General features: G+C 42.8%; 1 protein-coding gene across 1 annotated transcript in view; it reads left to right on the top strand.

The window, feature by feature from the left end:
* Positions 1-26,311, top strand: part of foxj3 (forkhead box J3) — a 102,484-nt gene that overhangs the window by 19,847 nt on the left and 56,326 nt on the right. The window contains exon 2 of the mRNA XM_017450846.3: positions 20,899-21,317. Coding sequence (XP_017306335.1) covers positions 20,997-21,317 — 321 coding nt within the window. The 5' untranslated portion in view covers positions 20,899-20,996. The remainder of the gene's footprint in view (positions 1-20,898; positions 21,318-26,311) is intronic.

Below are 26,311 nucleotides of genomic sequence, written 5' to 3'. Positions count from 1 at the left end.
ATCAATTGCTCAAACAAATGAGTTTATTAATAGATGATCTGAGTAGCTGGATCTTGTGAGAGACGGAACGATGCTGGAGAGCTAACAGCGGAGGTGTCGGTAGTCTTTCTCCTCAGTGGAGACGAATTAAAGCCGAATGTGACTCCTTGCTTATTTCGATGCCCTCTTACAAGGCTGTGAGCTGTGATGTGTTGTGTTACTCTGACAGATTGTGAGCAGAGCAGTTCCCTGGAAAGCCTCACTCCAGGATGTGCAGGCTTTTAGACTGCCCTGGTTCTCCCTGCTCATGAACGTGCAAAATCCAACGTTAACCATAAAAATATCCAGGGTTCAGTAGTGGGATATTCTCACGGTCACTTTGATAGCTCCTGATCCCGGCGGCAGCTCTGTAGCCATTTGTATTGCACAGCATTTATTTTTATCTTGCTTTTAAACAAAAGCCCTTTTACAGACACCTTCATGTCGGTATATTTTCTTGCCAGGTTAATTGTGACCATGGCATTATTTGATTCAACTCTATTTATCACCGTTTACTATTAGTTAATGCGCTGTGACTGTTCGTGTACAAAAATGTCTTCCTGTGAGGAAGCCGGTTTCTCTGCTTTTGTTGCTCAGAAGTATAGATGATAATATCGTTGTTATGATCTATATTGTCACAACATGTAAAACACACAAAGTTCTTCCATTCACCCATTGCAGTGGTTGCTATGTTGCAGTCTGTGGACTTGGAGCAAGCTGATGATGACTCATCCCTCAGTTCAGGTAGAAGGCTATATCTGTTGAGACTGGCATCTTTATGGCCTTTGTTCATGACCATGACGTAGGTCAAATCTTAACTAGGCTATATAACAGTGTAACCGTCTCTCTGATGTTCCTCTGGCACAATATCCAGTCATGTTTACTTGGATTGTTTTATTTGTTTGTGCAAGCTTGCCATTTAACTCCTGAATTTCCTCTCTTTAATGGTGAAATGCATGAGAGTACTCCTCGCTTTATTATTTATTTTTTTGTTTACATTGTGCATTTACCAATTAAATAGCTTGTTAACTTTTCAAACCTCGTTATGAATCCATCGGTGGTGACTATAATCGACTGCGGATTAGATAGGCGTGCTTCATAAAGCCATGCTTAATCACGTTAGAATTTCGAAGCGCGGCTTACGGCCGCTTTGTATTATTAGCGCTGAAAACCGAAAACGTAAAGAAATGAAGTTGGGAGGAACTGGCCAGCCATGCGCAAAAGAAACCGCCTCACGCTCCAGCCTGGCAACTTTTTGGATTCAAACCCCATGGAAAGTGTCAGCCACTCGCTCTCAAGGAATTGACGAGCAAATCTGTGACAGACAAATCGTCACAAAAGGTGGGAAAATTTCAAGGTTCCTCCGCTGGCTTTCCAGGCCTTCTCTCCATGATGGATTGAGTTGCCCTGCAGAAACATGCTGCCAGTCTTTTACGTGTAAACTTGATGACACACGACAGTGCCAATCCGTGTCTGTCATGACATAATACTTACGCAAACACTCAGCTGGTTGCTTCTGCACACTGTAGCTAAAAAGAACTGGGTGTATGAGTTTTATACAGCTGTTACCAAATTAACATGAGTGTATGCCTGGTTTGCAGTCTGTTTCGCAGTATGTTACGTACTGTGACTAACAGCAACTGCAGTGAAATATGTTTTGGGACATTAATACAGCGTAAGCTAGGGCTACAGCAGCTAATCGATAACGATCGATTATGAAAATCAGTCCGCGAGTCTGATTATTGATTAGTCGGTCTGCGCGCGGCACAGGGCTCATTTACTCGTAGCGTTACTTCCGAAAAGCACGCATCAGAGAGTAGATGTTAAAGTTTGACTATGCACTCTACAGTCTAGTGTATGAATTTTAGAAGGGTAGTACTTGAACTCGCGTAGCACTCTGGTCGAGCCACACTGTGTCTGTGTAGCATGTAGACCAGCGGATCTAATGCGAGTTTGGGGAATCAGCGTTAGCTAGCTAGCTAAGTGGTTTGTATTGTTTTCGCCAAGCAGCAAGGAAGAAGTCTGGAGTGATCCCTGCTTGTGGCTCCTCCGGGTTTTTTTTTTTTAAAGGCCCAGCAGACCCCCATCCTGCTTTCTTGTTCGTTATTGGCTCAGGAGACGTGTTTGAAGTGAAACCGAGACGTTTTTCACGTTTGGGTCGTTTCCCTGTCAGTAATTTATTTAGCTATTTATTTGTGGCGCATTTTGTGGCTTGTTCTGACCACTACTTCATCTGAAAAAGCAGAGAAGTGTGCTGTAAATGTTGCACCTCTGCTCCTTGTGATGTCCTTACTGCCACATGCACTCAGACTCCCGTGATGTCTGCTTCGATAGCTGCTTGATGTGCTTCACTCCCATGTTTTTACCGGCAGGGCTGCTGGTATACAATTGAAAGCCATCAGAAGTTTGTTGTGGATTAGGTCGAGAGTTTGTGGTCTGCGTTGCAGAATCGGTTGTTATAGAAACACTTTTTTTTTGTATGTAACAGATTTTAAATGCATTGCTGGTGCTCACAAACGTTCTCCTATTTATAGATTTCTGTGAAGCTGCTTTGTGACATTGCTAAAAGCACTTTAACAATAGAATTGAATGATCATATTTCCATAGTCGAATGCAACAGCACTGTCTTACATGATGTGTTTTTAGAGTGCGGTGTCTCTCAGTTTTCTTCCCTTTTAAAACGTAGCTTGCGATTCTTCTCTTTTTGAAGCCTGGATAGTGATCAGTACTAATCTAAGGCTCCTGCTGGACAATAATGGCAGGTCAGCAGTTTGCACCAGCGATCCTCTGTTCTGAATGAGTCATGCTGCCTGCCACATGATGTGTGACTTCTGCCAAGTGAGTCATCCCAAATAAGAGCATTTCATAACGCAATGCTTAGAATGCTGAGACAGGCCAAGATATATATATACATATATATGTATGTGTGTGTGTGTGTGTGTGTTTGTGTGTATATGTGTGTGTGTGTGTGTGTGTGTGTGTATGTATGTATGTATGTTTGTGTGTCTATATGTATGTATATATGTGTGTGTATATATAATGTGTGTATATATGTTTTTTTTTTTTTTTTTTTTTTTTTTTTTTTTTAAATACAGCAACAGGGCAAAAGTCGTGTCACGTGACATTTCGATAATGCGAAATACACCTCGCATTGTTTATTTTTATTTTTGTTCTTTTAGGTTGCTAGTCAGTTTTTGAGAAATGCACTGACTCGGTGCTCTCAAATCTTGAAAACAAATGAATGACTTGGTTAAATTCATAATTTTTCTCCCACAAGAATTTTCAAAAATATACTATTTGACAGGACCACAAGAAAATGAAAATTTGTCAAAAAATAGAAATGCAAAATATAATACAATTAAAAACATGTAGAAACTTGTACAACGGTCTGATTTTGTTGAGATTTGTAAAGGCCGTGTATTTATATAAATCATGATGCAGTTTGTGTGTGTAGAATCAAGTAGGGCTCCAGTCTTGATTAATCTGTCGATTATTCTCTGAACCAACTATTTTATTTAAAAAAAAAAAAAAAAAGTGAATATGTATGTGTATAATTTGTATATATACCTACACAGCACCCTCCATTAATATTGGCACCCTTGGTAAATATGAGCAAAGAAGGCTGTGAAAAATTGTCTATTGTTGAACCTTTTGATCTTTTGATTAAAAAATTCACAAAAATATTCTGCTCTCATGGATATCAAGCGATTGCAAACACAACATGGGTTTCTAAAATATATCTTTGTTAAATATAGGTGTGCAACAATTATTGGCACCCTTTTTGTTAATACTTTGTGCTACCTCCCTTTACCAAGATTACAGCTCTGAGTCTTCTCCTATAACGCTGATGAGGTTGGAGAATACATGGCGAGGGATCTGAGAGCGTTCCTCCATACAAAACCTCTCCAGATCCTTCACATTTAGAGGTCCACGCTGGTGGACTCTCCTCTTCAGTTCACCCCACAGGTTTTCTATGGGGTTCAGGTCAGGGGACTGGGATGGCCATGGCAGGACCTTGATTTTGTGGTCAGTAAACCATTTTTGTTTGAGTTCATGGGGTGCCAATAATTGCTGCACATATATTTAACAATTATAATAATAATCATTAGTTGCAGCCCTACTGATGTGTCAGCTCATTAAAGTTGTACACTTTCAGGGCTGTTCACGGGCTCTGATTGGTTGGCAGGTTTATTTTGGTTGTGTTATTATTGAATATTTAATTGAGTGGCGCATGATGAATTTGTATAACGAGGGGTAAAGTTAAATGTAAGGGTGTACTCGCACTAGGTTGACCTGTATCTCACCCGAGCACGTTTGGCCCCTGAAGTCCAGGTTGTTTAACTAATGCGTTTGCTCCGTACCGGGTCTAGTGTGAGTGTGGCCTAAACGTGACCTTTAAAGCCACTGTAAGTGATGCGAGTGATGCTTCAGTTACACACCCGTTTCTAGATTCAAGAAACACGATCGCAAATAGCACCAGAACCTGCCAATGAAAGACATACAAGTTAAGCAGAAGGAAAGCGAGCTCGGCAAGATCTCGGGTCTCTCCTGCTCTTCCGAAACAAGACCTCCAGTTGAAGATCAGACTTCTGTCATTGCTTTCATAAGATCTCTGAATACCAGCGCCATGCTCATCTCCTCGTTTACGTTAGCACTTCCTTTTATGTACAGCTCATGCTTGTATCGTCTGGCATGACATAGGATTGACAGAACTGACTAAATTCACTATACAGCTAGATCGTGCTTTTATTTTTACCGATTGCAGAGACCACAGCGTTCAAAGACACACATTTTGTGTCAAAGCCTATAATTTAGCCAACAGTATGCCTGCAACTAACAATTATTTTCATGATCGATCAAGCGGTCGATTATTTTTCTCTCTTGATTAATCAATTAATCAGATGGAAAAAAAAACAAACAACCTTTCTGTACCATTTTTTCATGTATTTAAAATAAAATCCGCAAACTGAATGTTATAAATGTAAACTTCAGACTTAAATTTTACATTAATGCAATTTTTTTGGAGATCGGAGAGATCTTAATAGCAGAGATCTTAATAGCAGAGATCTTAATAGCAGAGATCTTAATAGCAGAGATCTTAATAGCAGAGATCTTAATAGCAGAGATCTGTCTGAAGGATGATTGTGGGCTGCGATGGCAGATCCGTTCAGACTCGGATCAGCGATTAAGTAAGTGTAGTGATTTCTGCCGTGCGCTTGTTGTCGTGATAGAATGCTCAAGGGAAAGCGGTTTGTGGTGCGAGTGTCAGTGGATCTTAAAGGAAATCAGAGCTAGTGTGAATCTGCTGGTTAACTGTTTTGAAGCTGTAAGACCTGTTCATACTTGAGAGATTATCTGAGAGAATCTCTTTTAGAAGAATATTGTTCATCCCTGTAGATAGTTGCACAGACTCTCTAACACTCTCTTACTGGAGCTGTTCTGGTGGTTTGGACACTTTTTTTTTTTTCCTTTTCTTTCTTTAATTGGTTACATGTCTGTATGTTGCTTTGCTTTACGTTGATCTCATTTCTACATCGGCGCAGTTGAGTGTAAAGGACCCAGTAGTCCGGCGTCTTAACTACTGAGCTACTCCTGCGTTACACGTTGTCTTCTCGTGTGAAAAACACATCGTTCTGCTTGAAACGACTGCAGTTTGGTCATTAATTTTCCTACATTTTTAGTAAAGAGCACTCGGCTCAAGTTGTCTCAAGCGGTGTCTCTATTAGCGCTGTTAACTAGAAGACGCTCTCATAGACTGACTAAATGATGTTCTCGATCAATGAAAGCTGCATCAGACTATATTCAGTCTGTGATACTCCACAAGGATTTAAGGCACATTCTATTGAGCTTCCTATTGATTTGCTGTAAATCCTCAGATTGAGTAGTGTGGCTTTTTTCCCCCCTCACTACATCTTGTACTTTAAGTTGTGAAGACATGTTCAAATATTCAGCATTGATGTCATCTGATGTAGTGAAAGGAAATGAGTCAATGCTACTGCATCCTGCCCTAACAGTATCCTGTTGATATAAGTTGACATAAGTTGAATGATGCGTCAACGTAGAGTTAGTCTACTGCTTGTACTATTGTATGTGCTTTATTTAAAGGATTAATGGATGTGTGACGGAACAGCTTTACGCTTTTATTATGGTCCCGGCTCAGTAGACCAGTCTCTGACTGGAGTCCTCCTCCGTGTTAAAGTCTTAATGGCTCTATCTAGAGACGGAGCCATCTCTTGTGCAAGGTTTTCATGTTTCTGCTTGGCTGTGGTCTCACAAGAGTTCCTCTTTCAACCCAACAGGCTGCCTTCACTCTTTTCACTAGTGCTACAGATGAGCCAGGGGTTCCAAGCTGTGCATAATACAACCTTGTCTGGAGGTCACCAAAGGTGCAGAACCGGAGGACAAGCACTCCTTGCTCTATGGATCAGTTTATGTCCAAATGACACAAAGTTCTTTCAGGAAACTTAAACTATCACATGCTGTTTCATATTCAAATAGTCAGCATTAGCCATTTTTAGGTGAGTTTCAACCCCCATGTCATTTGTGTAGCTATCATTGATGTTTTTTAGGTGCCTGTTTGTCTCCATCACTGGCCAGTTTGCTACTTTTGAGAAGAACAGCCTGCCAGGAATGTGCTCCAAATATAGGTAGCCTCAGCGAAAGAATTGGATTAGCAAGGCCAATTCCATTTTTAAAGCATGTTTTTTTTTTTTTTTTTTTTTTTTTTGCTATACTCTTAAGACATTTGGGTTTGAGAGCAAAATGAATGAGATGATGAATCAGAAGTTCAACTTTCATTTCCTGATAATTACATCCAGATGTGTTCAACAACTCGGAACATGGCATCTTTTGTTGAAAAACCCCTCCCATTTTTCAAGTGATCAAAAATACTGGAACACGTGACTGACGGGTGTCTGTTGTTGCCGAAGTGTTCCCTAGTAGGACTGGGTGATAGTGAAAATCTACCCCCCCCCCCCCCCCAACTTTATGAATGATATTCGATTTTTTTTGTCCTCACATAATGTAGTTTAAAAATAATTGTCCAATTTATTTGTAAAGTCTTTTTATTTAATAGAATGGACTTTAGGGAAAAATAGTAACCGCACCATCTGTAGCAAATAGTGCAAACAGTGGTTCTTTTAAATAAAGAATATTTAAAGAAATGATGTATTTTTTTTTAAAAACATTGCACTATTTGCTGTAGATTGCGCATTACTCTTTTTCTGAAGGGTTCACTTGGTGGATCCTTCTTTCTCGACAGAGTAAATGGGGTCCATGTCTTTGACATTAATGCCACTACAGCTGAGAGGTCAACTTGGGTTATTCCTTTCAAATCCGAGTTCCTTCCCCGTTTGTAGAGCGACGTGAAATCAACACGGCTGCGTACAGCATCAGAAATAAACCAAGTAAAACTTCTCATATTTAAATGAGTTGTACTATATGTACAAGTATTGGCTTTAGATTAATCAACATGGAAATATTCGCTTGTTAAATCTAAAACAATGACTAAACAGGTCGCTGTTTTGAGAGAAAATATACATCAGTCATCCGATTTAGTTGCTTAGCTTGTTGCTAAGAAAACTAACACGGGCGCATCCAGTTTCGGCGTCTGTCAAGCGAACCGAGGCGAAAATGACATCATTCCAACCTCTGAAGTGATGTTTGAACCTTTCTTTGCTACAAAACTGCTGAGGCGTATTTTAAAACATCAATTTGAATTTATTGTGAAAATTACCCAGCACTACCTGTTAGATTGATTGTTTTAAGCAATTAATAGCTCTGAAAGTCTAGGCTTGGTTTGAGTCCTGGGTTTTGCCTGTGAAGGCTACATTGTTGAAATCAATAAACCAACATGAAGAACAGACAGCTGTCTCTGGTAGAAAAGCACGCCAGTTTGAAGCTGAGAAGAGAGGGAAAATTGATGGGTCATTGCATGGCATTGGTCATAATCAATACAACAGTTTGGAATGTCCTGAAGAAGAAAGAAACCTCTGCTGTTCTATCAACCAGACATGGAACAGGTCGGCCAAGGAAAACGGCAGTTGATGACCGAAACATTGTGAGAGCTGTGAGGGTGAACAACAGTCAGTGACATCACTGAGACCTGCAGGGTTATCACAGTCCACCGGTCGGAGAGCACTTTGAGAGCAGAAATTTGGAGACCAGACCACAAGATGCAAACCACTCATCATCAGCAGTAAGAATCTGAAGGCCAAATTGGAGTTCGCAAAGAAATACAGAGATGATCCACATAACTTCTGGAACCAAGATGAACCTCTACCAAGGTGATGGAAATGGCAGTGTGGAGAAGGAAAGGATCTGCTCATGATCCAAAACATACAAGCTCATCGGTTAAGCACGGTGGAGGCGTGCTTCCACCGTTCAATAATCAATAAGTTCAATAATCTTATTGATGTACCTCATGATGGTAGCCCCAGAATGAATTCGGACGTCTACAGAAACACTCTGTCTGCCAATTTACAGAGAAACGCATCCAGTCTAATTGAGAGGAACTTCATCGTGCAGAAAGACAATGATCCGAAGCACACAACGTGGAAGGTTTTAGACTGGGCAAGACCTTCACTCAGATGAGCATACATTTCACCTCCTGAAGAGGAGACTGCAGGGAGAAGCCAACAAAACAAAACTGAAAGCCTGGAAAAGCATCGCACAAGAATAATGATACGAACTGTAAAGGTAACGGGAGAAAAACGCAACAGGTTGACGTCAGTCAACGGGCTTGATGCAGTTATTGCAAGAAAGGGATATGCAACCAAATGTTAAGTATTTTTTATTTTTTTAACTTTAATTTGTGTCGCCTGTCTGTTCCAATACTTTTTCTCACCAAGAGATTGGAAGGTGTGCCACCAAAGCTGTCATGTTGCAAGTTGTCTAATGCATCTAGATGTAAATATGAGGAAATGAAAGATGAAATTCCGATCCGTCATCTCATAGTCATCTTTTGATCTCGCATCCAAATGTCTTGAGTGTAAAGCACAAATAAAAGACTAGGTCTTGCTGCTCCAGTACGTAGAGGGGACTATATAATGGCGCAGTAGAACAAACCTAAAACAGTAGTGAAATTCCCCACATGGTCTAGTACGTCATTTCAGTGCAGTGCACCGAGATCGGACATGTATTCAGTCATGAGCGTTATCAAAGGCGATGTTTACTGTTTGTCGCTTCCCTCGAGGTCAGTGATCATCTTGTCCAGAAGAAAACTGATGGAAGGTTTTTTGCCTGAGCTTGAAAAATCATGCAGGCCTCGTGATGATATAAATCCTTGAATGCACCAGGATGCCTCTTTACCAAATTCCCCTTTAAAAAGGACTAGACTTCACTGCACTGAAGTGACTGTGGTGGGCTAGCTAAACACCTACCCCGAGTGACGGGGATCGAGCCGCACAGGCCAAGACGTCGAGGCTTCGATGGTTTGGCACGCGTCCGCGACGTCGTGAAAGCGTTTTGTTGATTAACCTAAAAAATATTCCGGGGTGTGTGCAGTCCTTATATGACTTCAGTTCTGCAAGAGAAACCTTTATTTGCTGGCGCCGAGTTTAACCTTCAGTCCCGAATGATAAGACTAACGCTCTCTGGAATCCATCAGTGGAGTAATCTTGAAAAATGTTCTGGAGTTTATGGCCAGGTGTGAGCAAAGTGCGTCACCTGGATTCTCAATCTACAGAAAATAAATGGAATAGTTGAACTTATTGCGTTATGTAAACACCTCGTGTGCCCACACCTGCAGTGACTAAGGTGCAATTTCTGGACTTTTATCCTTAAACACTAGAAGAAGTTTGCAGTTTGGCTGTCAGGTGTGTGTGTGTGTGTGTGTGTGTATGTAGGTGGTCATCCTTTAAATCCTTCATTGCTACAGATTTTAAATCATTCATCTTCATGCCATATAATTATTGGCGAGTTGCTGGTGTTCCCCTTCTGAGTCACCGTGTTTCAGTTCTTCATTTCCTCAGATTAGCTCTGTGACTCACTACACACTCTGCTCACAACTTAAAAATCCTTAAATCTACATGGGAGAAAACTGCTCTCTCTCAAAAAGCTCACCGAGCTCTTGTTTAATAGGAGGCTTTAGGGGTTGTTGCTTTTCGTTTATTTGCCTAGCGTTATTTGACATTCGCCCGAGTCTGTTTTGTTAGGAAGTAGCATAACTCTATAAAAAAAAAACAAAAAAAAACACAAAGCTGCAGTAAAGAAAGGAGCAGCTATTATTATTATTCACTTTTATCTACACTAGGTGTGTGCGTGTGTGTGCACGCTTTCATAAATGGCCCATTTTAGTCTGTCCTTGGTTGAACATAATCTAATAGCAGAAGGAATATGCCGTCAGACAGCACAGAGGGCTAATGGTTAAAAAAAAAAAAAAAAAAAGCAAACAACTGACTGAGGATGCAGAACAAAAAGGATGTGAAGCAGCAGCACTCAGCTCTAGCAGACAAACTCTAATATTTTGGTAATTAAGACCATTTTGCTTTTTAATCAATACTCAATCTTGTGCAAATAATTATCATCCAAGTGTTAATGGCGTTCCAAGTCTGGACTACGTGAGGAGAAACCCAAAATTATTCAACGGTCACTGTGGTGTGTGTGTGTGTGTGTGGTTTTTATTTATTTATTTATTTATTTTTTATCCTCCCCTTTCTTTTTTCTAAGTAAATGATTTTCTTGTCAGTTTTCTGTAGTAATCATTAGAATGTTGCAGACCCATCTCGTTGCTGTTAGTGTTGTCTTGAGCAGACTAACATGTATTTAATGTAGTTTATAAGGAATCGCACAACTTTTGGTCCAAAATATCCGAACACGTCTGTAATTTGGAATCCATTTTCAGCTTCTCTGTCTCGGAGTTCTGTATGTGGTGCACGATGCAATGCACAGGTGCGTTAATTCCCATGTGACTTCAGGACTAACGGTGCCTTTTGGTTTGAGGCTGTCTGTGCCGCTGTGCCGAGGCCTGCTGCTTCCTGCAGAGCAGATCAGAATCAGATGAGAGCTGAGTATTTAATTGTTGCAGAGGGGAAAAAAAATAAAACGCAGGAGTTCTGATGAGAAAAGAGCTTTCAAGAATGCCAGGACAAATGATTCTTTTGCCAGAGCCTTAAGTGCTTTATTTGTGATTCAGCACCAGCAGGCTGTGGCGAGTGACTGCCAGGCTGGCACCGATCTACACATCTCAGGGGGGAATATGTGTTAATGTGGAGGCCTCGGGGGGGAAAGGAGCAGTGTAATTGGGTTCGCATGGTTGGTGTCTGGGCTGCACTGCTGCTCCACACACAAAGGGTACCTCCTAGCCAAGCTGCTGGGAGACATGAAGACAATCCCGCTCCTGATGAGTGTGCTAATTCACTGGAAAGGCCTTATTGAATTACTGGAATGCTGAGCGTTGACGGTGTAAGGGCCTCCGGAATGCACGATTGCCCAAGGCATTGTGTTTGTCAGCATGTGCTGCTATTTGCCACCCAGCTATGAAAGAACCTGTGAGTGGTGGCCAACTGCTGAGAAAATCTCTTTAATATTCCCAAATGGCATAATTACTCTCGCATATATTCAAATGCCTTCCTCCTTTTCAGTAATTATTTGAGTGTGTCTGCACTGGAGGTTACACAGTCCATCATCTCTGCCTTTAACCCCATACCATGTTATGTAGCTGATTAACCTCTAAGCAGGGTTCGTACGAGGAGCTTGAATTTGGCTTCTTGAAATGTAAGTACTGGAAAACCTTAAAAAAAAAAAAAAAAAAAAAAGAGCCATTTTTAATCTAGTGCTTTTATCTAGGGGCTTAAAACGTGCTTAAATGATAGTGTCATAACTTGAGTGTTTACTTCTTGATAGAACACATACAATCCTTTCACTAGATATGACACCCCGCCCCTTCCCGCTATTCGCTTACTCATTTGAACAAGAACAGCTTTGGTCCACTTTTCAGGCCCCTTTAGTGCCTTTTTTTCACCCCCCAAAAAAAGGCATCTAGTGACAAATCTAGTGACCTTTTGGACAAACAATAGCTACTTTCTGTAGAAGAGAGTGGCCAGTACTGTCCTGCAAGTGTGAAGTGCCGCTTTCCCCCAGCAGGTACTCCTCTGTCTGCGGTCACTCTGTTCAGGCAGCGAGGGAGGGAGGGAGGAGCACATCCAGTGGGAGAGAGAATAAGGAAGACATGATGTTGCTTCTAACTTTGGCGCTGAGTAATCATTTTACATGTAAATATCACCAAACTCCCAGCACAGCCGTTGTCTTTACCTCGTGTGTCTGGTCATTTTGTCCGATGGCGACGTGTTCATAAAGTCAGGATGTTAGCAGTGCAGAGCAGCAGCTTGGAAATGGCTGGAAAGTGACTGCCGGTTAACGTGGAGTCTCTTAATAAGCCGTGTTTCGCTCACTGTTTCATACTCGTTCCGTTGTCTGACAACAGAAAGGGAAAAATATGTAAATGAGAACCGCTTCATTGGGAATTGGACCGTATTAAAATACAGTGCGAGCGCCGAGTAAGACCAACGCAAACGGCTGTAAACGGCTGACTCTAGGCAGAATGCAAATATGCAGTGACGTAATGAATATGCTAATTACCGTGTGACGTCATACAGCGACTTTTAGCAACTTTCCATTGGACGTTGTTGGCAGCAGCGCTCCGGGCACTCACTTGGAGTTTCCTGACATTACGGCGAAGACCAAGCAATGTCTGGGAAATGCACATTTAGTCCCGCATGGCTGGAAAAGGCGCTATGTGAAACCTGGTTGTATTATTGTTCTTTATTATTATAATAAATATAATATACAAGAGTGTTTGAATGACATCTCTTGTATAGTCCTCAGTGCTTGACAAGTCCTTGAAAGTCCTGCAATTTCATTTTGGAGCGTCTGTATGAACCCTGTCTGAGGCTTTTTGCTCCATGTGCTTGGGTGCTGTATCTGCATCTGTTTCAGATGTGAAGGATAAAATCATCTGTGGTACCGTTTTAATATCACCGCTCTTCCACGTGCATCTTTATTCACAACGTAAGGAGTGCAGGAATTTACGATTAGCAGCAATTTGCTGTTCATTTTGCTGAGCTGCTTGTGGCTTTCTCATTAACCTACTATTTACCTGGTGCCACATCTAGGATTAGCAGCCACCTGCGTGAATTTGTAGCTCTATCTCATCACAGCCTCAGAGGTACTTTGCTGTGATTGGCAGATTAATTACGCAGTACATGCGCAGAGGGGGATTCTGTAGACTTGTGGTGGGAATTGGTCCCCCTGGCAGCCAACAACGGTTGCGTCGCGGACACACCATCCGAGCTGTCAAGCTTTATTACTGCAGCTCATCTCCTTCCACAGTTGAGAAGAAGCCACACCCCCCAAACCCCCACCACTCCTCCCGCCGCACACACACACACATCAGATCTGCTAGTCTGAAGCTGGGTTCTCCACTAAACAAGCCCAGCCACTGACACACCGGAGATCCTTGTGGGCCTTCGAATAGACCAAGTTGTGAGTTCTGGTCTGCTGGATGCAGCAATGAGACAAACAGTGTGCACGGCAGGAAGGTGAGCAGAACAGTAACGATATCCAACCAACGCAAGTAACGGATTGGTTATTAATGTTCTCTCACCCCGGTGAGGTTTCAGCAGAACCATGAAGCCTTTAATGGAGAGGGAAGACTGACATTATAAGCCACTTCTTTTTACCTTGCTCTGAAGACAAGGTGCAGGATGACTCTGGCAGACCGCTACACCGCTCTGATTCTCCCAAACACAAAAGTAAGCCGTTGCTATTTTTGTTTTTCTCATTTTTTAAAATGGCCCAATAAGACTTGTGCCTCGGGGCTGGAAAAAGTGAGGAATATCCCATTGACTTCAGGGCAGGTGAGAGGCTTCCCCACCCCTCCCCGTTTTTCCCTCCTGTAATCGCTAAGGCGATATGAGGCCGTGCCACACTGTAATAATGCTGTTGATATGGAGGCTATGGCCCGCGTTTCGGTTAGGAGTGGAGATGTCAAGGCCTTGTTACTAGGTTACATCACTGTTGTTGTTGTGAGGCGGCGTGCCAGATCTTCAGGCGGTGTGGAGGGATCTCACGAAGTGCGGTTCCCCTCTGCCTAAGCCAAATTACTATCCTCCAACAGGACTGTTCCACCACACACGACTGCCTACTAATGCGTGCACACACACACACACACACACACACACACACACACACACCTCTGATTCGCTCATACTGTTCCTATCGGCAGATGCTGCTTATTTTTTTTTTGTCATCTGAAATGATTGAGATCTCTAAAAATCAGAAACTGTGTGAAACATCTGTTTATGCGTTTCCTCTTTCGGTTTTCTCTTACTGTTAAAATCAGGAGGAAATAACTCTTCTTTTTGTATCTCGATGGCTTTTTTTTGTTGTTGTTGCAATCCTAATGATGTGCTAATGCTGGCTATTTTGTGTAGTAGCAGTAAAGACATTTCGTCACTCACTTGATGAGCTTGGTTTTTTTGCTTTACTTGGCTGTAGGATAGATTGAATGATGCAAGCTTCCAAAGATAACAAGAATCAGTCCGCATCGAGTTTGATTTCAGGTTTGTGTGTGTTCGTGTTTGTGTTCGTTCCTATCTGCTTATTTTAACAACCAGTTCTGACTCCTGTCCCTGGATTGTTTTTGTTTGGAATCGTTGGTAATGGAGTTACGTGCTTTGCTCTTTGCCTTTCAGAACGCGCCTTGCGTGATTTTGATTTAATTACAAAATGTCCACAGATCTGCTTTGTAAGTGTAGAGGTCCTTATTCCGAATGGATGAAGTCTTTAGAATGATTGATTGGCAAATGTTTTTGACATTATGACCCCATATAGAAGAAGTACTGTTGATGAAGAACAGCGTTTTAATTATTACTATTCGACTAAGGGCCAAGTAGATCAGCCTCGCAACACCTCCGTTGCCAGAGAAACAGGAAACTTGAGCTCAGTTTCAGTGCATCAGGTGTTAGACTTTTACGACTGATGAAATTTCACATTTAAATGACTTGGACGAAATCTGAACGCAAATCTAAGCCGACCGTCACGTGTGGCAGATCCAATGGGTGAAAATTTTCATCGTAGCACTTATTTGGTATGATGCAGTAATCGGTAGATACCTCGCTAGCAAAAACTATGTGGAATGTTGAGCGCTCTTAAATAGTAGGTTTAAACTAACTAAACTTTCAGTACTCTTTTGGTTTATTTAAAATAAAATACACGAACTGAGTGTCACAAATATAAACTTCAGCGTAACACTTTACACAACTGTTTGTCCAAAGCAGAAAAGAACCCAATACACACACACACACACACACACCAGAGTATATATTATTAATTAGGACTGTAGTTTAATACAGTGCTTTTTGTGCATCCATAAAAAAGAATACATAAATATGCTAAAAATAGCGTGAAATCACTAATAATCAGTTATGAAAATCGTTGTGAATGAATCTCGTTATGGATTTAGTCGGTCTGCGCGCGGCTCTCGTTACGTTACTTCTGTTCCGCAAACACGCCTCGGAGAGTAAATACTAAACCTGTGTCCCAAATGAAGTACTGCACACTTACACTATGCACTATGTACTCTGTGGATTTTAGAAAGGTGACATCATCTCAAATAGAACGCTAGTGTTTTTTTTACTATCCGGAAGTATAAGCCGCTTGCTGGTCAGTGGTGCTTGACGTTATACGTGCAGAATGCACTGCTGCTAGCTTTAGCTGATACCCAGAACCACCGACAATAACTTTCTTCAGTTTACTTTCTGTCAGCGTTACCTTTTATTCCCAACATGACCCCAGTCTCCATCAGACGGAGGAGAAATCGTCACGTGACTGAGGAAGAAAGTGTGTGACCTCCGAGTCCTCTAAGGCAGGGAGCGTTTTGTATTAACCACCGCGGAGAAGATCACACTTTATAAAGCGGAGTTTGTGTAGCACGGAAGCACGACAGTGATGCTGTCGCGAGTTGCTTCAAAGATTGAATTTAATTTAAGTTTGTCATTATATGCTGCACCAGTGTAAAGTCTGTTCTTTATTATAACGGAAGTGACGTGTTGGTAACGAGGCCGCGGTGCTCCTCACGCGCAGTGTAGACGCGCTGATACAGAGTGTAGCGCGAGTAAGATCTGTAATGTCTCATTAAAACATTATGATCAAAAGTAAACACGAGATAAATAACGTCTAAAGACGGCGAGGAACAGAAACCACACGGTGCAGTGAAAGTGAGATTTTATTATTCATTTACGACTGGAGTTTAATTCGGTGCTTTTTGTGCATCCATAAACAATACATTTTTGTTATATAATTTATATCTATAATAATTAGAAACTTAATATATATTCTGGTGTGTGTGTGTGTGTGTGTGTGTGTGTGTGTGTGTGTGTGTATGGGTTCTTTTCTGTTTTGGACAAACAGTTGTGACAAACAGTTTATATTTGTAACACTCAGTTTGTGGACTTTATTTTAAATAAACAAAAAATGGTACTGAAAATAATCAGCCAACTATTGGATTATGAAAATAATCGTTAGTTGCAGCCCTACTTGTATATAATATAAGCAAAACTTAATCAATAAAGTAAATGTAATTTATTTAAGAAAAAAAAATATATCCATAAAAATAATGCATAAATACTTATATACAATATCAAATATAAAATTTATTTTACAGTATTTAGGGATGCGAGTGATCAGCACCGCGGCCTCGTTACCAACACGTCACTTCCGTTATAATAAAGAACAGACTTTACACTGCAAGCGCGCAAATACAGAATATAATGACAATAAACTTCAATGAAACTAAAGCTTTTAAGCAGCTTCACCAGTTCCCCCTGCCCCGTACACACAGTGGAGCATTTTGGATAGAAAGGTGTTTGTGCTCGTGCAGCACTGTCTGATCTCCGCGGTGTTTAATATAAAATGCTCTCCTGCCTTAGAGACTTTCTTCCTCAGTCACGTGACGATTTCTCCTGCGTCTGATGAGGACGGACTTCACGTTGGGAATAAAGGGTAACGCTGACGGAAAGTAAACTGAAGAAAGTCATTGTCGGTGACTCTGGTGTCTGCTAACGCTCGCGCGCGTATGACGTCATGCGCCGTCACCCAGGAAGCGGCTTATACTTCCGGATATAAAAAGCCGCTAGTGTTCTATTTGAGATGATGTCACCTTTCTAAACTCCACACACTAGACGGTAGAGTACACAGTGCATAGTGTAAGTGTGCAGTACTTCATTTGGGACGCAGGTTTAGTATTTACTCTCCGAGGCGTGTTTTCGGAACAGAAGTAACGTACGAGTAAACACGCCCCGGGCCGTGCGCAGACCGACTAATCCATAATGACACTAATTGGTGTCTTTACTACGTAGACCTTGTACTGGGTTTTGTGTTGAATGGCTATTGTATGTTATAGAAAAGGTGTGTCATATTAAGGTTGTTGTTTTCCAAAGCAGTCGGTGCTTTGCGACGGTTCTCCTTGCGGTGCACATACTGTCTTGAGCAGTGATGTAATACACCAGGAAGACTCATAAAGCACAACATAATAGGTAATTACCATAATTGCCTAATCTTAAACCACGGCCTACTTCTTCTCCATGAACAGAGGCTTGTAGTATTTTTAAAAACAGCATTGCTCTTTTGTGGAATGTGCAGAGAATCAAAGAACTTCCATGTGTGTGCTCCCGAGGGTGTGCTGGCTTCAATGGGCTGGACCGGCTGACCTCTGTGTTGGAGCAGAGCAGCTGCCAGGCCTCTCACTGTCCTGTGCCAGCAGGCTGATGCCCCCCTGTGCCCTGCTTTACTCCCTGGGTTTAGGCTAATGAAGGGAGATGCTGGTTGTGTTTTAATGCCTGCCTCCACTGAGGTGCACTAATTAAGATGGCACTTAGGAGATTTTCCACAGCATCTGGACCATTTACACAAGGTCAAAACCGCAGCAGTCTCGTTGGAAGAGGGTGAGGTTTGAAGCATTAACCTTTTTCTTTTCCTTCTTTCTTATTTCTCCCCAGTGTGCCAAGTAGTCTGTGTGCTTTGTCTGGGTTAAGAGTGAATGGTACATACATGTAGTAGGAATTGCAAGGATCGTAGCTGTGGGATAGCACATGGCTACGTTGACTTAAGTTCACCGATTTTCAAAGTGGACAAATATGAACAGTGATTCCGCTCAAAGAATCAGACACTGGAGGAAGTTTATCTTCTTCGAGCTTATGTTTATTTTCACGTGACAGGCAGTCAGTGACATCCGTTCACTATATTTCTCCGTGAACATCCATTCAGTAGTGCTCACTAGGGCTGTTGCCATACCAAAAATCTAGTCCTCGGTACCGATACCACCATGAGTACACGATACTCGATATCATCGTCGATACTACGGTGTGGTTTAAAACTTAAAAATTAAATAAAAAATTTATAATGAAATTAAACTCTCCTGGAGGACATCCTGGCAAAAAAAAGACAGATATTTTAGTTATCAAACACTGTCTGACTTTATTAATAACTATTAAAACTAAGTGCTAATAACAAGTGCTAAGGTGCATTCTTACACACACACACACACACACACACACACACACACACACACTTATACTCTGAATGCCAGCACTAGTTTAAATTCTCTGATATGGTGGCAGGACAGAAAGATTTATTAAAAGCATGAACGTGTGAATAATTATCAGTGACAGTAGGTTACATTTTGCTGACAGGACCCGGGCTGGTGGCCCGTTAGGAGGTAGTTTATAACATTGTAATGCGTTAGCGTCGTTAACAAATAACCGGCTGTCGCTAACATTACACGGAGCATAACGTTAGCTGGTTTCACGCCCACAATGCAGCTGCCTCAAACAAACATAATATAGGACCGTCTTTCAGGTGATCCGCCAAATTCCCGGTGTTTCCTCGCTTCGTTTGAAATGAACCATGGCAGCGGTTGCTCACCGGGGCAGAGCTAAACTTGTCGCCATCCTCTGTAGTTTTTCCCGTGTGCCTGTAGGCGTTCCTCTTCTTCACCGCTTGTGGACTGATTAAAACACTTACGTGTATTTGCTGCCCCCATCAGGTCTGGAAGAATTGCAACCCCGGTACCTTTATTACTAACGGTATCGACGCTACTGCTGAAAAACAAGTACAGTCACGTTTTAACAATGTTGGTACCGTAGTATCGGTTCTTGCGACATCACTACTGCTCACACAGATGCACGGTTGCATTTAATTGTGGAAAGTTCTGGGACATCGTGTAGTTGTGGCCTGTAGAACAAATAAATGAGTATAATATGATTACAATGTGTCTGTACCCGTTCACTGCACGATACCTCACATTGTCAGTAACTGGGGCTAAGTAGTCTTCACCTCTTAGGCAGATAAATTATAAAAGCACATTATATGATAATATGAACATAAGTGTACAGTATGACACGGCGTATCATAATTAACTGCACGTGCAAACCAACGTGTGACTAGCGCACCTCCGCGATCGTGACACGATCTGAAACATCCTCTAAAGCAACTGATAATCGTAACGACAAAACCGAAGGTGTTCAGGGAAAGATGTGATCCATACATACTCGTGTAGTCTGCATATAAACAGTCTGGAGAGTGCAGGTAGACCGTCGGACACTGCTACCCGCTTTCAGTTCCGGGATGGACTTTCTGACAGCAGTTTTATTTTCTTCTTCTGCTTGGAGGATGGTCCAAATAATGGCCGTGTGCGTCTAATTCAGAAACCTCCAAAGATGAACTGAATCAGTCTGCGGTGAATTTAACTTTAGTATCGTTTAGAAAGGGCGTGAGATTCGAGCACATCTTTTACATGATGGTAATCCTAAACCTCGTCTTAAACCCGAGGGTCGTGACTCACTCACTTTTATGAAAAATCTCAAGTATTATGAAGAGGGAAAATGTGCATCATACCAAAAACCAGCAGATTTTAGAAGCGTCCTTGTTTTTCACCAGCATTTTCTCTTCTCTGAAGGACACCATGTGTCTCGGATCTCCTGAGGTTCTCAATCTAGTTTTTCTCCCAGAATATTATGTGGAATGTTAGGTGAAATATTATATCCCTTGCCTGTTCCTTTTTCTAGGCATGTTGTCTGTGCACCTTTTGCCTGAAGTGCCCCCCCCCAGGCTTTTTTCCTTCTATTTTAGGAGCAATGAGGGCATGGTGCCTAAAACACAAGGTTGTTTGTGGGTGTAGGGTGCAGCCACAAGCTGGCACGAGGCACGCTGACAATCCTGTGCCTTGTTTACAACTCAGACTGGGTGGAGCGAGTGAAGAGAAAGCATAGAAGAGAGGGTTACTACCCTTAGGCTCTCGGGAGAATCTGAATTCCTCGTGAGCCATTCCTCCATTTGGCTGGCAGTTGTGAAAACAATTCTGCAGCGTTGGAACGCTGACTCACACTGCTGTAATCCGAGCCACTGTGTGTAGGACAGAGGTAGGAGGTGGGCCAGACAGCTTGGTCAGCCTGCACTACAGACCTGTGTGTGTGTGTGTGTGTGTGTGTGTGTGTGTGTGTGTGTGTGTGTGTGTGTGTGTGCTCCACAGCACTGGGTTGCTAATTAGACCACGGACCCTTTTTCTTTTGGCTGCTCTGAAATAAAGTAAATATTACCACTCTGTGTTTTGATTGGACAGTTACCTTTCACGGTTAAGAGCATTTATGTTCGCTCACCCAGGTCTGGTTTTTAAGACTGAAACGTGTGCGCAGGATGTGTTCCGATAATGAGTGAAAACTGTTCAAACAAGCTGCATAGGTTTGACGTGAGTCACGGCAGTTTATTTAATCACCATGTTAGCCAACTCTTGCAGCTAGGGTTTCGTCCTGATACCTCATAGGGTAACTGATTTGATTTCGTGTCGTGAACTGAGGACCCCGATGTGTTTTGTTTTCCCTGCAGTTTTGACCTGGAATCTGCCGAGGCGCTTGGGCTCCAATCTGAAGGAGCTTCTGCGCTCGCACCCAATCTTTGCCCAGTCTCCATCTGCGCCATCCACCATGACCTCGGAGCTGGAGAGCAGTTTAACCTCCATGGACTGGCTGCCGCAGCTGACCATGCGGGCCGCCATCCAAAAGGCTGATGCCCAGAGTGCCCACGGCCCAGGCATGGCTAAGAAGAGTGCCCTGCTGGACCCCAACACTACGCTGGACCAGGAGGAGGTACAACAGCACAAAGATGGAAAGCCACCGTACAGCTACGCCAGCCTCATCACGTTTGCCATCAACAGCTCGCCAAAGAAGAAGATGACCCTGAGCGAAATCTACCAGTGGATCTGTGATAATTTCCCCTACTACAGGGAGGCCGGCAGCGGCTGGAAGGTAAGAGCAGTCGTTGCCAAGGATTTTTATTTTTTTATTATTATTATTATTATTATTATTTTTGCTTTCTGCCCATCAAGATGCATTTGCATGCATGCAGGTGGCAGTCACTCCACTTAAATTCAATCAGTGTGCCAGATCAGCCCAGAATTCCTGCAGGAGGGGACGGCCAAGGTTAATGTGTGAAATTATCCCGGTTTCTTTTCCTGTCGAGATGTTTTGCACGGAATTATTTTGCAAATATGAGGTCGAAAATGATTGGCGAGCATTACTTTCATGTTGTGGAGGAAGCAGTTCTGAACTGATTTTTTTTAAGTGTTAATATTTAAGAGTGTTTGTTTTTCAAACAGAGAAAATAGAAGCTGTTTTCCAGGCAGAAATGTGAGCGCCGAAAAGTGTTGATATTCAGAGAAGCAGACCTATCTGAAATGAGCCTCAGACGAAATCTCCTATTCATGGATTGTATTATTCATGCCAGATGCCTTGATACAAGTCCATTATGCAAGAGAGTGCCATTGCTGTGTCATCTTCTCAAGTAGCATGTGATATACAGAGATGAAACCATGCTGATTGCCTTTTAAAGAGCGGAGATGGAAATTGATATTAGAATGAGCTTTCCAATCAGTTGACATTTATCGCCAATAGAATCGCTGCTGTGGCTTCATTGCAGTCAGAGCAATATGTATGTGGTTCATATCCGTGAGAGACATGCCGTGTGCATGTAGGAGCACGTTTCCAGCTCCCTCATGTTTCCTTTTTCTGTGCAGCAGATGTTTACATCGGTCTGTGCAAGGCTATACAAGCGTACAGTTCGGTGATCACCCAGACACTACTGCCCTAATTTCTTTATTTGTTTCCTGATTTGTATTTATTTATTTATTTATTTATTTATCCCTCATTTGATAAACCCGGAATCGAAACCTCAAATTAAATACTCGATGCTGAAATTGCAAGTGTCAGCAGGCTTTGAAAAAGAAAAAAAGAAGAAAAAAAAAAATCACCTTTGCTCATAAATGAAAGTTCTCGGAGTTATATTTTAGGAAATGCAGTTACATTGCCTTTGAAAAGATTTGTAATTTCCAAGAGGTGTGTTTGGGTTCAGGAGGTATTAATTCTCTTCCAGATTTGTACTGCTCCTCTTTCATCGCCTCGCCGCACACACGGCTTCATATACAAACATTACTACCCGGGGGAAAAAAAACGCCGGGACGCTCCGTTTCATCGCCGCGCCTTAATGCTTCTCGTCACATCCGCCTGTTTTGTCCTTGGCCCGCGTTGTGAACCGACACCGCGGACGGATTTCTGCGATTTCTGTATGCGGAAAGCGGTGCATGAGGATACGGCCCGGACTCGTACGAGCGCCTTTAATTAGTGGATGGTAACCCGAGACAAGTGAGCGCGTAGAATTCGTTAACGGAGTCGCAGAGAGGAGAAGGAAATGCTACTCGTTCGCACAGTCATGACCACTAATTGCCGCTTTCGTCTATTGTGTGTTACACTATTCAGTCAGTTCAGTTGTATTCGTATAAAACTTTTAACAGCGCACAAAGCACAGCTTTATAGAGATGTATAAGTATAACTTGCGGCAGTACCAAAACACGTAAATGACAACAGGAAAAGACGCTTTTCACATTTAAAATCTGTAGAAGTGTCTTCAAAGAGAGGGTTAGTCATTCCTAATTAATAGACCTCATTCGTCAGCTTGCTAATATCATTCTGTGGAGACATACCAGTATAACCCCCCCCCACTCTGATGGCTTTTTCTGAAGACGTTCACTCTTGTACGTGCGGAGTGAGACCGGACGAGCCGCTACGCTGCCCGCCTCTATTATGTGAGCGAGCGAGCGTGGTTCATCAGACTGCTGACATTCACACTACTCTTAGGCTGTGTTGCAGGGAATAATAAGATTGATGCACGAGTTATATAAGAGGAGGATGAGCTGTTGGAGCAGGAGAGAGGATGTGAATCTCACCTGTGGAGTTTGAACTCTTCCTATCTGATGGGGACTCTTTGTCTTGGTGCTGTGCGGTGCTATATTTATCTCTTCACATATATATTGTGCATGCGGTTGGGATGAATGTAGGTCGGCGTGCAGTCACCGCTCTGCCGTTCCCCTGGAGATGTCGGCAGCAGGAATTTACAACCCAGCGCACGCACACGTCTGTTCTCTATGATAATGTAGTCTATGCTAGAGAGATGAGACTGGGCTAATCCGGATTGCGGCAACTCATTTAATCATCTCAGTAGAACTCCATTAGCCAACACCTTTAAGAAATATCAATAAGCAGTGTGCGTAAGAAAAGATCATTCATCAAGGTCAAAAATGATTATTGCAGTATTAGGGGTTGTGCTCTAGCTTGCAATTAGATTCTTTAGATCGGTCTTTATTGCAGCCTCCTAAATGCTTCGAAGCTGCTTGCAGACGATTGAGGGTCTTGCGTATTACGAGCCAAGCTTCCGCAGAGCTCTAGGTCGCCCCTGGTGAAAGATATGCATCCGAAAGTGTAAACCAGAGATCTACTGGCATGTAAATTCCATATCACGATGATCATGACCAAAACTCTCCCGGTTATCAGTGTTCTCAAATGTGCTGGAAGTGTCCCAAACGTACTGGTGCACAGACTGGAATGATTTCAGCAGCTTTTCTACGCGGCTGTAAAGAGGTGGATGGTCGTCACTAGGCTCGCTGAGATCATGTAGTTCAGTGAGAGAATTTCCAACCTTCCAAGGGGAACGAATCCGGAGTGCGGTCATATTTTGGATTTGATAAAAATGCTGAGGGGAAACGTGATGGAAGATGGTCACCCTGTCTGCCGAGCTCTCCTCTCGCTGTGAAAGGGGACTGTGGCGCTTCGGTGGCCTTTTCCCCGTTTCCCCCCTCGCTTTTAAATCGCTTTTGGAACACCCGTGCGGTCGCGCGTATTTCACTTTCGGATCCAAATTGGCGGCAGTCGGGGCGGCACCCGCTCGAATGCTGGCTTCGTTTTTATTCTTAATGAAAAACACAACAAAACAGAACAATGACAAACCCGCTTCATTTAAACCAAATCTCCCGCCGTCTCGCCTCACTTTCGGCATGTGCTAAACGAAATCCGACTCCCGCTGATCCGCGCCGTGACTCTGACCCGTTCGGTTCATGCCGGACGTCCGTTTTCACGCTCGAAAGGCAGTGTTGCATGCTGCACCAGTGTCGGACTGGTGTGGAGTGTGGAGCGCATTTCTCACGAGTTTTACAAACCGCAGCAATCACACACGGTTTTAATGATCAGTAAATGCGACGCGGTGACGCTGACCGTTGTGCATTAATGTGGCCCAAGCAGCAGAGTTCGTTTTGATAGTTTCAGAGATGTATATATGTGTGTGTGTATATAATATATATTTATAAAGATCACAGTGCCATCATCTGTCTTTAAACAGAATGACATACAGGGCTCAAGACAAAAGGCAAGCGTGTGTTTTCCACGACTGTAGGCTAGAGCAAAATGACTGAGACCCATTTCAGTCCAGCCCTTTAACAGATTCTCCCTTACCAGTCAGCTCCACACACTGCTGATGACATCTTTAATGTCTAGCAGATGCTCATCAGAAATTCAGTATCTGAGCTTACGACTTTGACACAGGTCTGCACAATTAAGTGAATCTTGATCTCGGTTGCGATTTTGACGGTCCACGGTGACATGAACGATCGACTGCGACATGTACGGTTAGAGTTCGTCCTCCGCCGCGTATCAGATCACGCGCTTCCTAAACGTACAGCCAGTCACCACAGAGCGGCGCGGGGATGACGTCGTTTTGTAACGCCGAGACCCGGACACGAGTTAGCGTTTTAGCCCGTCCGGTTCCATCGTCCCGAAGTCGGTGGGTCTTTCCGTGGGATTTTGGTTAAAAGCCTGAAATAAGGTCTGTGGTGAACACAAGCTCAGAATACCTTCACGTTTTTGTACACCAGTAGTACCCCACTCGCTACAGCGTTTTACAGCTTTGATGCGCATTTAAAACGGCGGTTGCTAACAAGAGTCTAAACGGCACTACAGACGTCGTCGGGGACAGTAGACGTGATGGCAGAACAGGGAAACACTCTGTAGATGAACTGGGTCAGGTCTGCTGCGCACGATTCCCCAGAACATGTGGACGAAGACTGATCCACAGAGGAAATGCGTCTTCTGGAGGAGGTTTTAAATCGAGTTTGGAGAAGTGTGGGAAGCTCGGTGATGGTGACGGTGAAGTGGAGCGACCGTGGTGTAGAGCGTGTATCGCGTACGGTTAGATGTTTATTTCTGGAGATTGTGTTTAGGCTTCAAACTTTATAAACGTTGCTCATTTGTGAAAGTGATCTTGATGGACAGAACGTGTTCGTGTTGTAGACTTTTGTTGATCACAGATTATTTTGTGCAGTAATCCAAAAGTCTGTGTGAAAATCCTGTGGGGTTTTTGTGGAGGGATCCGGTGCGATGATCACGTCCGGGTTCCGGTACAGAATGACGTCGTCCCTGCGTCAGCGCTCTACAGGGTGATCAGTCCGCGTCTCTCCTCCTGTAAACGCTGCTACTGACTTCTCTGCATTCGCCTGAGCTGTGCTCATTCGGTTGAATATCGTTATATTTGATGCATATTTTCATTTGGTTGAATATCGTTATATTTGATGCAGTTTTGTATTTTGACTTATCCTATATTCTGGGTACAATTTTATTTATATTTTGCTTCTATGAGATGATGCAGTTTAAGGACCGGTCTAATCTGAAGTAAAGATTTGTACGTGATCAGGAACGTAGCACGACATGGAGGTGAAAGCAGCGGTCTGTTGATTTAAATGTGAAAGTGCAATAAAAATACGTCGTCCCTAAAATCAATCAATAATCGTGATCTCAGTATTGATCAGAAATGATCATGTTGTCCATCATCATGCAGCCCCACTCTGACAGAATTCGGCCCTTGTGCTGGCTGCTTCTGATGAGAATCCCACTTTTCCATAACATCAGTGTCTGTGGCCCTG

The sequence above is a fragment of the Ictalurus punctatus genome, chromosome 21 (genome assembly GCF_001660625.3).
Source record: "Ictalurus punctatus breed USDA103 chromosome 21, Coco_2.0, whole genome shotgun sequence".
Taxonomy (NCBI): domain Eukaryota; kingdom Metazoa; phylum Chordata; class Actinopteri; order Siluriformes; family Ictaluridae; genus Ictalurus; species Ictalurus punctatus.
The sequence above is the reverse complement of the archived record's forward strand: the minus strand, read 5'-3'. Positions and strand labels throughout refer to the sequence as shown.